The 12424-nt window shown below is 40.7% G+C and overlaps 2 protein-coding genes across 7 annotated transcripts in view; both read left to right on the top strand.

Moving 5' to 3' along the window:
- GHRHR (growth hormone releasing hormone receptor) overlaps window positions 1-12424 on the top strand; it is a 1095940-nt gene that overhangs the window by 593705 nt on the left and 489811 nt on the right. The window lies entirely within an intron of this gene.
- ADCYAP1R1 (ADCYAP receptor type I) overlaps window positions 1-12424 on the top strand; it is a 144608-nt gene that overhangs the window by 103066 nt on the left and 29118 nt on the right. For all 6 annotated transcript variants that reach the window (XM_050942648.1, XM_050942651.1, XM_050942650.1 and 3 more), the window contains one exon: window positions 460-551. In XM_050942648.1, coding sequence (XP_050798605.1) covers window positions 460-551 — 92 coding nt within the window. The remainder of the gene's footprint in view (window positions 1-459; window positions 552-12424) is intronic.

Below are 12424 nucleotides of genomic sequence, written 5' to 3'. Positions count from 1 at the left end.
GAGTGCATGAAGTCAATGGGAGTTGAAGGTACTCAGTACCTCTCAGGACTAAACTCTGGCCAGCCAGGTACAGGCGTTCAAGGATCTGTTTCTCTTGCCGTTTTTGATAATGACAAATGCTGAAAACGGTTTATGTAAGCCTCTCATTAACTGTTGCTGGCAAAGGCATGCTCAGGCAGACAAGGGAGTCTGTGCCCACAAAATCTGGCCACAGGGCAATAGAGAAAATGGGAATGCTGCCTCCAGGGCATATTGCCCCACTATTAGTCATGACCCTGCAAGATCCTCTCTCCACAGAGGTTCTGCAAAGTTCCAGCTCCGCAGATTTGGGGGGAGTGAGGCAACAGGGGCCAACGGGTCAGACACTCCTTGTCATAGTAAGAGAAATATGGCATGGCTAACAGCATTCTCCCCATAAACCAGGATTGCTTTTCACTTCTCTTTTTCTTCTCTTCCCAGATAAACTTTGTTCTTTTCATTGGCATAATCGTTATCCTTGTGCAGAAACTCCAGTCGCCTGATATCGGGGGCAACGAATCCAGCATTTACTTGTAAGTACAATGGCTGTCAAATAAGCAGTAATTAATTCCGATCTCTAATATACACATAGGAAAAACACCCTCAACAGAACTCAATTGACTTGTTTGGCTGTGTCATAGAGTCTGTTAATGATTTTTTTTTTAATCCAACGGCCACCAAAATACTTTTTTTAGTGCCACCTTTGATCTCTCTTTAGAGCTCTTAGAAAATAATTTTCAATGCTATATATATATATATATATATATATATATATATATATATATATATATATATATTAAAAGGATTATGCTCAGATCAGTTATTTGGAAATTAACATACTGTCCAGGCTTCGAGGATTATTATATTTATGGGATAGTTTGCTGTGCTTCATATGTTCCAAGAACCTGATCCAGAGTCCATTGAATTCAATGAGTCATTCTGTTAACTTCAGTGGACTTTATCAGATTCTAAGTTACTCAAGTCCGTGTGAAGTAACATATATTCCCATTTTTCGATGGTAATTTTGAATCCATTCAACATAAACTAAACAACCGTTATTGTTCTTTAAACTGCTTCAAAGCTCACAACTAATCTTAAATATTTCCATGTGAGGTTTTAAATCAGAGCTTGTTTTCATTTTCCCCTTTATGTTTTTTTTCAAAACATATATCCTATCCATTAACTCCTACTTCTTCCTCCTTCTAGAGAGTTGTTGTTAACATTGATTTGTCTGTAAATCCCCATGTCCGGTTTGTGTCTCCCATTAGAATGATTTTTGTTTTTCTTTTAAATACTTATGGAATGTTAAAAGGAAAAAAAAAATAGGTACAACATGTCTGGTGCTTCCCCCAGTTTCCTGCCTAAGGACTAAGCAGGTTTCCCTTGCACCTTTCCAAAGTCCAAGCATTTTGTGCACGTTAAAACCCTGATTATTAGTCTAGCTTCTCTGCTTAGCACTGAAAAATCCAGTTTAACAGGTTACAGAAGGAGATTTCATAGCATGTAGGATTATGTTTAAAATTTCTATCTAATGCCTCCACTGTACCTTTGATAGCTACAACTGCAGCACGTTTGCACAGCCCAGTGCAAAAGTTCTTACTTACACAAAAATCCCGTTGAGGTCTGTAGTGTAGTAAGCAGTTCATTTTGTCACTGTTAAGTCCTGGACAGAGCATAGAGAGATCCTGTGCAGTGACCATTTTTAAGCTAATTTAGAAGATAGAACTTCAGGATCTTTGTCTCTGTTCAGCATCCTAAATAATTCTCTTTGCATTCATTGCTATGGAGGCTTGTGTCTATGACAAAACACTGCAAAATCAACATTTGCCTAAGCAAGCATTGCAGGTTTGGTCACTACAGGAATCCATAGTTCATTGTGTGAATTGCATTGACTCACTGATGAAGATCAATTTTTTCCTCCTATCCTATTATGTTTGCATGAAATGGTGGTGTTTCTGTAGATCACTTCCTACTTTTGGTCTTCCCTAAATGGAACAGCCATTTAATTAAGGTGTTTCACTCAAAGCTGTAAGCTTTATACCCGCAGACCTAAAGAATGCTTTAAATACATTCTGCAGATACACAGTGCTGAGACTTACCACTCAGGAGAAACTGTAGTGGCTAGGCTAGCCGTCCTACCCTCATGGTTTGCCCAGTCCAGTGCATGAAGACTTCCCATGTAATTGCTTGCAGGAAATCCCCACTGCATCTCAAATGGCAATCTAGATGTGCAGAGCCATTTCTTCCTCTGAATAGCTAAGCGCATGTTTGCTGCACATCTATTACATATGAGGCAAAGCATGCCATAAATTCAAATGATCAGATTAGGCTATGAAGCATCCTTGCCATTTTTCAGTCAATACGGTTACTGGGTTTCACTGATATTTTTCCTATGTGTATAGTTGGCAACCAGAACAAGAAAACCTCATATTTTCTGTTTCATTCGCTGCCTTTATTTTTTCATATTTGTTTGCAACTTTATAAATGGACATGTGTAAATATATCCTTCATTTATGTACGTGTTATGAAGTGGAGTGTTGTTTATCCAAACAGATTTAACAGTAGCAAATGCGTGTAAAAGTGATGCAAGAAATTAAAAATGTATGCACAGATATACACAGGCAGATATAATGTGTATATATATACGCTGCATACTGTATACAAATCTGTTGTTACACCAGAGGTATGGTTATGTCAACATATTAAAACTCCCATGGCATTTATCCTAGAGCCCATAATAAATATCTGCCCTGCCCTATTCTGTTATCTCAGACTAACAAATGTTTAGTTTGCCCATTTCTTTAACCAAACAAAAAATGAAACACTTCCATCCATTTCTGCAGTAGCCTGAACACACCTCACATCAACAAACATGCTAAAAGCAGTTTGTTTGGGTTTTATCTTTTTGTTCTAATGTACCATTTTGAGAAAAGGTCTGTGGAATTCAGTACTGTCAGGCTAAATGAGAATGAAAGACAAGGAAGCTCATTCTGTATCCCAGCTGTGAATCCACAGACATGAGTCACATGGACGAAAAAATAAATTTTCATACTGTTGAATACTGGTTGGGAAAAACACTTTGGGTGAAATCCTGGCCCAATGACCTCAACAGGAGTTTTGGTATAGGACCAAGAATTGGGGCCAGAATTTCATCCTTTATTATTAAAATGAGACAAGCCATCAAAATTCCCACTCAGACAGTCCCACTGGGGTCAACTCGTACTCAAGCCCCAGTTCAGCAAAGCACTTAAGCGCACGTTAACTTGTTCAGCAAAGGCATTAAACATGTGGCTGAATCCCATTGACTTCAATGGGATATAAGCACATGCTTAAAATTAAGCACGTGCTCAAATATTTTGTTGAATCAAGGCACTAATAAACTGGAGGTTCACAAGTATATCTATGGGCAGAATTTAGCTTATTCAGTTTGGTGGAACTACTTATGTTACTGCTATTGCTCATGTGAATAAGGTGAACAAGATTTAGCCTCTTTGTGTTGCCCTAAAAAGATCCCTGTGAATATGTTGATACACACACACACACACACAGAGAGGCAGAGAGAGAGAAAAAGAAATGTCATACAGTACTTTAGGATAAGTTAATTCATACATTTCCATATTAAAGAGCACATGTATCTTTTTTGTAAAGACAAATACTCTTTCACCCATATGGGACAAAAAAAAATTGTTTCCCTACATTATATTCATCCATTAGGATAATTTTATATGTTGGATTTATTTGAGATGAAACAGTAGATGACCCATATATAAATTAATATGCAAATAGTTCCTTATATATTAAAGTTCATGCACATGAACACAGAAGCCAACCCTTTATCCCCCAACCCTCATACCTTCCAGTCCTTTGCTCTCAAGCTGGGGGTCTTTGCTCAGCTTCCCTGCTGAGAGGTGGGGAAATCCATCTCCCTCTGGGTTCTTGGTTGCTATGTGTCAATTTTCTAGTGACTGGGTTCTCCATTGTTGTCTTGGATTTTCCACTGTTGTGGAGTTGGCTTCAGACAGTCTTTTTTAATGACTCATTCAGAATCAGGTAGCTAGGCAACAGGCATTGCTAAGACTTTTAGCCTGCCCTGAGAACAAACTTGGTCATTTTCTCCCCACTGGGTAGCCATGCAAAATATACGGGAAACTGAGGCACACATAGGCTTCATAAAAATATTACAGCAAATTCTCATTTTGTCAGAGAGTATTTTCCGCTGAGAATCACAAGCAGAGGGAAGTGCTTCTCTGCTGCCTGGACTTAAGCACCTACTCCCAAAAGAGAGCTGGCTTGGCACCTCCAAGTGTACACCTACACTACACAGTATGCCTAAAGTCTGACACAGGTTTGTGCACAAACCCCCCTTCCATCCACACAGAAAACAGTCGGCTTCAGACCATCAGGCACTCGGGATCAGGGTCCTAGGATCCTACTGAGGGGACGATCAGAGCCCAAGCATGGCTGGGACTTTGCAGTGTGGACGCAGCTCAAACTGCAGACCCATGTGAGAATGTCTGCATAGTGCAGTGTGGATGTATTAGCTCAGCTGTGAGGCCCGGGTCCTACAATGCAGTGTGGACACTCAAGTGCATGCTGGGTAACTCCGAGCCTACAAGCCTAGGTCCCACAGACCCAGGTTTACAATGCAGCTTAGGCGTATCCCCAGTGCTGGATTTTCTGAAGTCCATTCTGAGACACCTATCTGTCCCCATTCGTTGTCTGCCTAACCCAGGCTTTGTGAATCCTAGTGACTTTTTAGGCATCTAAAAGTGAGGCACGGTGATGCTCAGCATCGCTACACGTAACTTTCTTTGCGACTCTAGCCCTGTGGCTCTGATTCTGTCAAACACTTAAGCACATCCTTGACTTTATGGAATTTAAGCATGTGCTTACTTGCTTTCCTGAATCAGGTCTCAGGGGGCCTAGTTTCCCATTGCCTTGGGGCCTTGTGCAGTCATTTCTACCTGTGCAAAAGTGGGCCAAATTCTCTGCTGGCATAACTTCATTCAGTGGTGCTCTTAACAATCTGGTTTATCAGGTTTCCTAGATTTGTCCTAGAAATATTTAACAAAAAATTCATTTATTTTCTCTGCTTAGCTCATATGAATATTGGGTGACCCAATTCTTCATTCCTTGGGTACCCCACTGAAGTTAATGGGAGCTCAGAGTGCACCCAGAATGCAGGGTCTTGTCCCTGAATATCAACCACCAGTAAATAGGTACCACTATGGTTCATACATCATACAAACTAATTTTACCAGCATGCCAGAAAGTCATATGTATCTCTGTTCACAGACCAACTGCTTCACTATAAAATGATGTCACACTGCATTCATCTATAACTACCCCATAAGGGCCTCTTTGCTGGATGCAAGATGCATTGTAGAGGAAGTTTATTGCGATAGTACTGATGCTAAAATCTATTTAGTGTAGCCACCATGATTGTGGGACTTGCTTCATTCACATTAAAATATATTCAGCTCCGCAAATATGAGTGATTATCATCAAAAATAGACATTCACGGTAAATAACCTTCCCAATGATCATAAGAAGTAATTTCCTATGTTTTCAAGTTGAAAAGAAAGGTTAGAAACATTTAGCTAATTCCCGGTGTTCTTGATTTTGTTTCTGCAGACTAGTTAAATGCTTTAGCAAGTGCGATATCTCCAATTTTATCCAGTTATACATCCATCCGTTCATTACCAGCCTTGGGCAATTTGTCATCCTCCATTTGGTTCGGGCTCAACATTACCTGCGTGCTGCTCGTTCCATTTCAGATTGAGTTGTTCTAATTGTGACAGACCTGGACAGAACAAACAACTCAGTGTTTATTTTAAAACCCAAAGTTCTCCTTCCATTTTACTTCAGTGAAGGCCGGATTCATGAAAAAATATCTCAACCATTGAGAGGGGGGCACTGACTTCATTGTCAATGCCCTTTAATATTTCAGGACTCTTTTTTTCAGAGTTCTTTCTTTGTTTTGCTAGCTTATTAGACCATATTTCCCCCCAAATATCATCACTTGTTAATTTTCCTTGCTGCCTACAGGCAGAAGTGAGCCGTCAAAGGCAAATGTGCAGAAAGTTCAGGCTTGTGGTCCTTGGGCCATGTGTCTGCTTTCTGTTATTCTGGCGTCAGTCGTTAGTAGTGCCACAGACTTCACTAGAGTTGCTCTGGTTTGACACCAAAGTAAATTAAATCAGGATTGAACCTGGTTGGAGTTTTGAGAACCTCAGATAAATGGGTGAAGTGTTGATTATGTTTTAACCTTCATAATTTTATGTATTATTTCTTTTTTATTACTGCCCGTGTAACACACAGGAACCCAGTGTGAGCTGATATCCCCTTCTAGTGGCTGAACTATGTAAAAACGATTGTCTTCTACTGCCTCCAAGCTAAAGCAGCTGGTTTTATAGCTCAGACAATAGGAACTTCAGCTTTTATATCCAGTGGTCCAGGTAGCATTCCAACAGATGACCCATCCAGGGGCATTGTTACATCTACATATTGAAAGCCATGTACCAAGTTATAAATGGGCAACTAAATTCTCACCATCTGTTTTAACTCTCCTTTTGTGGACTAGAGACAAGTATCTACTATTTAGAATCCTGCTTTGACTGGCACAATCCATGGCAGATCAGTTGGTGCCTGCATCATTCATATATTTTTTCATGAATCAGCTGCGGAATAGGAAGCCAAGAAATGCTTAACACGATGAACAGCCAAGGTTTTTCCATCCATTGCATGGCAAACACAAGTAATATGGTGAAGACAGTGGGGCAGATTCTGCACTCAGTTGCCCAGGTATAATTGAGCACAGAATTGTCTCTAGAGTTCGAGAGATAGTAAATACACCTGTAGTGCAGAAATAACTACATTGAGGTTTCTAACTAAAATTCACTTCACTGTATGCATGACCAAAGTTACTATGAATGAGAGGTTTATTTATATATGAAACGGAATGTAATTATATCAGTACGATAGGTTAAAAAAACCCAGGAGATGCATGAATCACTCATATGCTGGGTTGAGCCATAAGACTAAAATAGTGCAAGCATTTCCATTAAGCTTTTTGCATGTTCACTCATTGCTAAGGGACATTTGATGAACATATATTGGTTTTGGCTCATGAATGCATAGTATAATTTTTTTTGGTTTGTTTCTGCTTTTGCTTTTTTTTAACCAACCCTTCATCCTGACTTTTGTGTCATGCCTGTTGAAAACTCAAAAGAAAAAAATAAAACCACACATCTATCTAGCTAATTCAGGTCTACGTCATTCCTCCAATCAGCACCTTGCTGGAAAGAAAGGAGAAACATGGCATATACCATAGGTAGGTATGATTTTACATATGGTCCAATCTAAAGGGCTTAGGTTAGCAGAATCACTGTCCGAAAGCAAGTGTTTTGGTAAACAACACTCCTCTGCAATTCACTGACAAAGTCATTGGAAATTCAGTGATTCATTTTGCTACTGCTTTGTCTTGCTGCAAGTGCTCAAATTAGCAGTGCCAGTTATTTCCAACAGGATCTTCCTGGCATAAACCGCAATTATAATGGGAAACTGCAGCTCCTTTGCTGAGCAGTCTGTCCATTGGCACGGCGCTTTAATTGCTTAAACACGGACATTATTAATGGGGGCAGGGTGGAACTCCCACTAACACCAGGAATGCAGGGGTCTCTTAAGCAAAGGTTTATCCATTCCAGCACTAGGAAAAGATTATGGAAACAGTGAATGTTGTTTACTTGTCAGCACATGAGACAATGGGGTCCTAGGTCTCGTTTCTAGCACATCCAATAAGTATATTGAAAATAGTGGCTCTGACTATTTTTTTTAAAGACTAAATCTTACAAAAGTTGCCCACTGTTCAACGAAAAAATGCCTCCTTCACAAATATTGGGTTGTATCTGTTTTAAACACCATTAAACAGACGATTTTCTGTACCTCTGCACCACATTAGGAGTAATTAAGGTGAACCCCCTCCTGCCCCCAAAACGAATTGCAGAAAGCAGTGGAAGTCTCTGGCCTGCCATTGAGCTATCTGTGTATGATACTTAGATGGTCCCATTCCTAGAGTATCTGAAGCCTCACAATCTATAATGCATTTCTCCCCACAGCGCCCCTGTGATCTATATCCCCATTTAGCGCATGAGGAACTGAAAGACAAGGTGTCTTGCTCAAGGTCACACAGGGAGCCTCTGTTAGAGCTGATAATTGAACTTAGGTTTACTGAGTCCCAGGTTAGCACCCTAACTACCCATCCATCCTTCTTCTGTACATATCCCGCTTGCATTATTTTAATAGTGATGGGAGGAGCAGGCCTAAAGCCACATCCATCTTGGATTTGGTTTTGCCATTTTATCGGTGACTTCCCAGTGCAGTATTCCATATGAGAGACAAAAGATTTGTCGTTGTCAGTGAGCTCAGTTTAAAGAAAATCCCGTTAGTTTCCAGTGAAACATAAACACTTTACTGTGCCTACATACAACGCTGGTATCCTCTGATTTTGATATTGTAAATCACAGCAGCGCGGCTCACATGTTGGTAGTTACAAGGTCACCTGCAATGCATGACATTTTAAAATACAGTTCTGCTGGGGGGGGTCATAATTCGAGGCATGCCCTTTAGAACTCACTCAGCACAGGTGAGAGCCGTTATCATGTAGGCCAGTTGGGCTTTATTTTCTATTTTGAAGTAGCAATGGAAAATAAACAAATTTTTTTTTCTCTAAACATTGCATTCTCTAAACTCTGCTCCAATGTATTTGTTCCATGATGTTGGCCTGTGACTGTAGAGAGGAAGGGGTATAATCACCAGGCAGGCTTTGTTGTGAATGGGTTGGCTATTTTTGAAATTAAGAGAGCCCTGATGATGTCCCAGTAGATTCCACTTGAAGCCATTACATTCTGCTGGGTCATTTGATACTTCCCTAATTATTGGGTAGCCCAGTCCTTTCAATCTGCCACAGTTTTCTGAGATGGTATTTTGACATGTGGATTTAGTGCAGCAGGAGTGCGAGCTTCCCCAGGCACTCTGTGTCCCACCTTTGCCAGGGCTAGTGTGTCAAGCCATGAACTGAAGGACACAGTGGCTAGGACAAAATGGCAAGCTTATTCTTGGGTTTTTTTGGGGTGGGGAGAGGGAGGGATTTTGAGTTTTGTTTTTCAAATTGATGCCCCCTCCTTGTTTCTTGGAGTCACTTGCTTAACGGGGCTGAATGAATCGAGTCTTCATGCTGCAGTTGTTCACTGACTGCAGATAATGGGGAATAATTCTGACATCTCTTGAGCTATGATGTGCTTTTAATTTCTTTCAAAGCTTGCAGCACAACGTGCTATTCTGTCAAACATCGGTCGCCATTCGCCTTTAGGCTTCTATCATATGAAAAATGAAAGCAGCATTAATTGCCAATAATGGCTCTTCTTTTTTTCTTGTCCTTGATTTCTTGTGCCCTCTGTTTTGCAATTGACGCTCTTTGTGCGGAGTGTCTTAAGGATTGTAAATTGGTGCTCTGGACAAGCGTGCAGGCATTTCATGATGTGTGGCTGTGTTGAGTAAGACTGTGGTGTGGAAAGGTGTTGATGAACCTGTCTCTCATGAGACTAACATATCTAGAACATAAGAACTGCCATACCGGGTCAGACCAAAGGTCCATCTAGCCCAGTATCCTGTCTTCCAACAGTGGCCAATTCCAGGTGCCCCAGAGGGAATGAACAGAACAGGTAATCATCGAACTGTGTGCATGAAAGGAACTGCGCGCTGGTGATTATGCAGTTAGTTAAATTTTCTGGGCCAGATTCTTCCCTCTCTTAGGAAGGGAACCTGCAAATTGCAAATCATATAAGTAGTTCCACTGAAGTAAATGGGACGGTTCATATGAATAAGTGTCTGCAGTCGCAGGCCTGTACACTTCATGCAGCAGCCCACTGGGTCACATTCTCCTCATTTCCACCCAAGTAATGCCATTGACACAACTGGGTTGAAGAGATGTAGCAAAGATCCCTTGGCCCATTGACTGCAGTGGGGTTTCACAAAGCGGAGACAAGAATAGAATTTGACCTCATGCGACGTCTGAGTCAATCTGATCGTTATTAATACAGCATATTAAGATGGATTCTCTCATTTACACCATTGTAAATCAGGAGTAACTCCATTTAAGTCAGTGGAGTTATGCCAGGGTACAACTAGGGTGAATGAAAGGGTAATTGAGCCCACAGAGCCTGCTCTTAGGTTCTGTCAATTTGGCATAGCTGCATCGAGGTCAATGGAGTTCTGCCAGTTTACACCAGCTGTCCATCCGGCCCTCAGTGTTACATGTTCACATATGCTCTAAGCTTCCTGCTATATGTTTTGTGCTTTCACTAATGGGAGTTTGTGCACACCGATCCAGGAATGCAAAATCTTGTTGGCATGTGCAAATGCTTGATTTTGTGGGAATTCAATTCAATTCAGCAAAATTGATAGTCTAAATTTTCGAGGCCCCTTAGAAAATGCAGCCATTAGTGTTAGACTTTCAGCTTATGCTGATTTGGGGCATTAAGTGCTATCTTTAAAATAACAGTAGTGACTCATTAATTAATTAAGAATTCCCTGATCTTCAATGTGTGAATTTGGGCATGAGTGCTCTGCACATCAGGTCAGTAGTCCTTTCTGTAATTGCATTCCAACACACATAGGCTTCATCTAGTACAGTATGTTTTTCATATTGGCTCATTACTCTCATGTCCTCTGCAGTTAGGTCAGTTCATTTATAACAGAATCACTCCATTGTACGTGACAATGTACAACACCCCTTTGGATCACCGAGAACAATTCACTTGATTAAATGGGATCACATGAAACAATGTAAGGGAAGCTTGAAATGATGTAACTTTGAAACGATAGCACATTTAGTAAAGAAGAGTCTAGGCTTAAGTGTCCGCTCGCTACTTCTTTTTGCTCCCAGCCTTCCTGGCCAAACAAGGGCTACCCTACGATATGGTCTCCCTTCCGCTACTTGATCTCTGAATGAAACCCACTGCCTTTTTCAGGGCTGCCTGCCCGCCCTATCAATATGGACAACAACAAAAATGATTCCAGGGTGTGGTTTATTGCTAATTAGTGGTGGTTTGGACCCAAATCCCATTTCATCCCAGCTGAGTGGGATTGGGACTTCCAGACAAATGGTTCCACTGTGAGCCCATCTCCAAAAACAGAGAAACATGAGAGCTTCCATACTAGGTCAGACCATGGTCCATCTTACCAGTATCCTGTCTCCAACAGTGGCTCATACCAGAACTTCAGGGGGAGTGTACAGAACAGGACAATTATAGAGTGACCCATCCCCTTTTCCACTCCTGGCTTCTTGTAGTCAGAGGCTCACAGTTGCCCTGAATATTAGGTTGCATCCCTTACCATCTGGACTAATCGCCATCAATGGGCCTATCCTCCATGAACTTATCCAGTTCTTTTTGAATAGTTATACTTTTGGTCATGACAATGTCCCATGGTGACACATTCCACAGGTTAGGTGTGTGTTGTGTGAAAAAGTACTTCTTCTTGTTTGTATTAAACCCGCTGCCTATTAATTTCATCTGGTGACCTTGGTCTTTGTATTGTGTGAAAGGGCAAATAGCACTTCCCTATTCATTCTTTCCACACCATTCATGATTTTATAGACCTCTATCATATCCCCCCTTAGTCATCTTTTTAAGATGAACAGTCCTAAACTTTTTAGACTCTTCTCATATAGAAGTTGTTCCATACCCTTGATCATCTTTGTTGCCCTTCTCTGAAGCTTTTCTAGTTCCACTTTATTCTTTTTGAGATGGCAACCAGAACTGGACACAGTATTCAAGGTGTGGGTGCACCATAGGTTTATATAGTAGCATTATGACATTTTCTGTCTTATTTATATCCCTTTCCTAATAGTTCCTAACATTCTGTTGGCCTTTTTGAGCTCTGCTGTGCTTTGAGTAGAAATTTTCAGAGAACTATCCACAGCGACTCCAAGATCACTTTTTTGGGCGGTAACTGTGAAATTAGAACCAACTTTTGTATATGTATAGTTGGGATTATGTTTTCCAGTGTTGATTACTTTGCACTTATCAATGTTGAATTTCATCTGCCCAGTCACTCAGTTTTGTGAGATCCCTCTGTAATCCTCACAGTCTGCTTTGGATTTAGCTATCTTAAATAGTTTTGTGTCATCTGCAAACTGACACTTCACTGTTCACCACATTTTCCAGATCATTAACAAATATGTTGAACAGCACAGTTCGGGTACAGCTCCTTTGAGGACTCTGCTGTTTGCCTCTCTTCATTGTGAAAACTGACCATTTATTTCTACCTATTGTTTCTTACCTTTTAATCAGTTATTGATCTCTGTGAGGACTTTCTCTCTTACCCCAAAGCTACTTAGTTTCCT

This window comes from Gopherus flavomarginatus, chromosome 2 (genome assembly GCF_025201925.1).
Source record: "Gopherus flavomarginatus isolate rGopFla2 chromosome 2, rGopFla2.mat.asm, whole genome shotgun sequence".
In the NCBI taxonomy this organism is placed as follows: Eukaryota; Metazoa; Chordata; order Testudines; family Testudinidae; genus Gopherus; species Gopherus flavomarginatus.
This window is presented reverse-complemented; position numbering and strand designations above follow the sequence as displayed.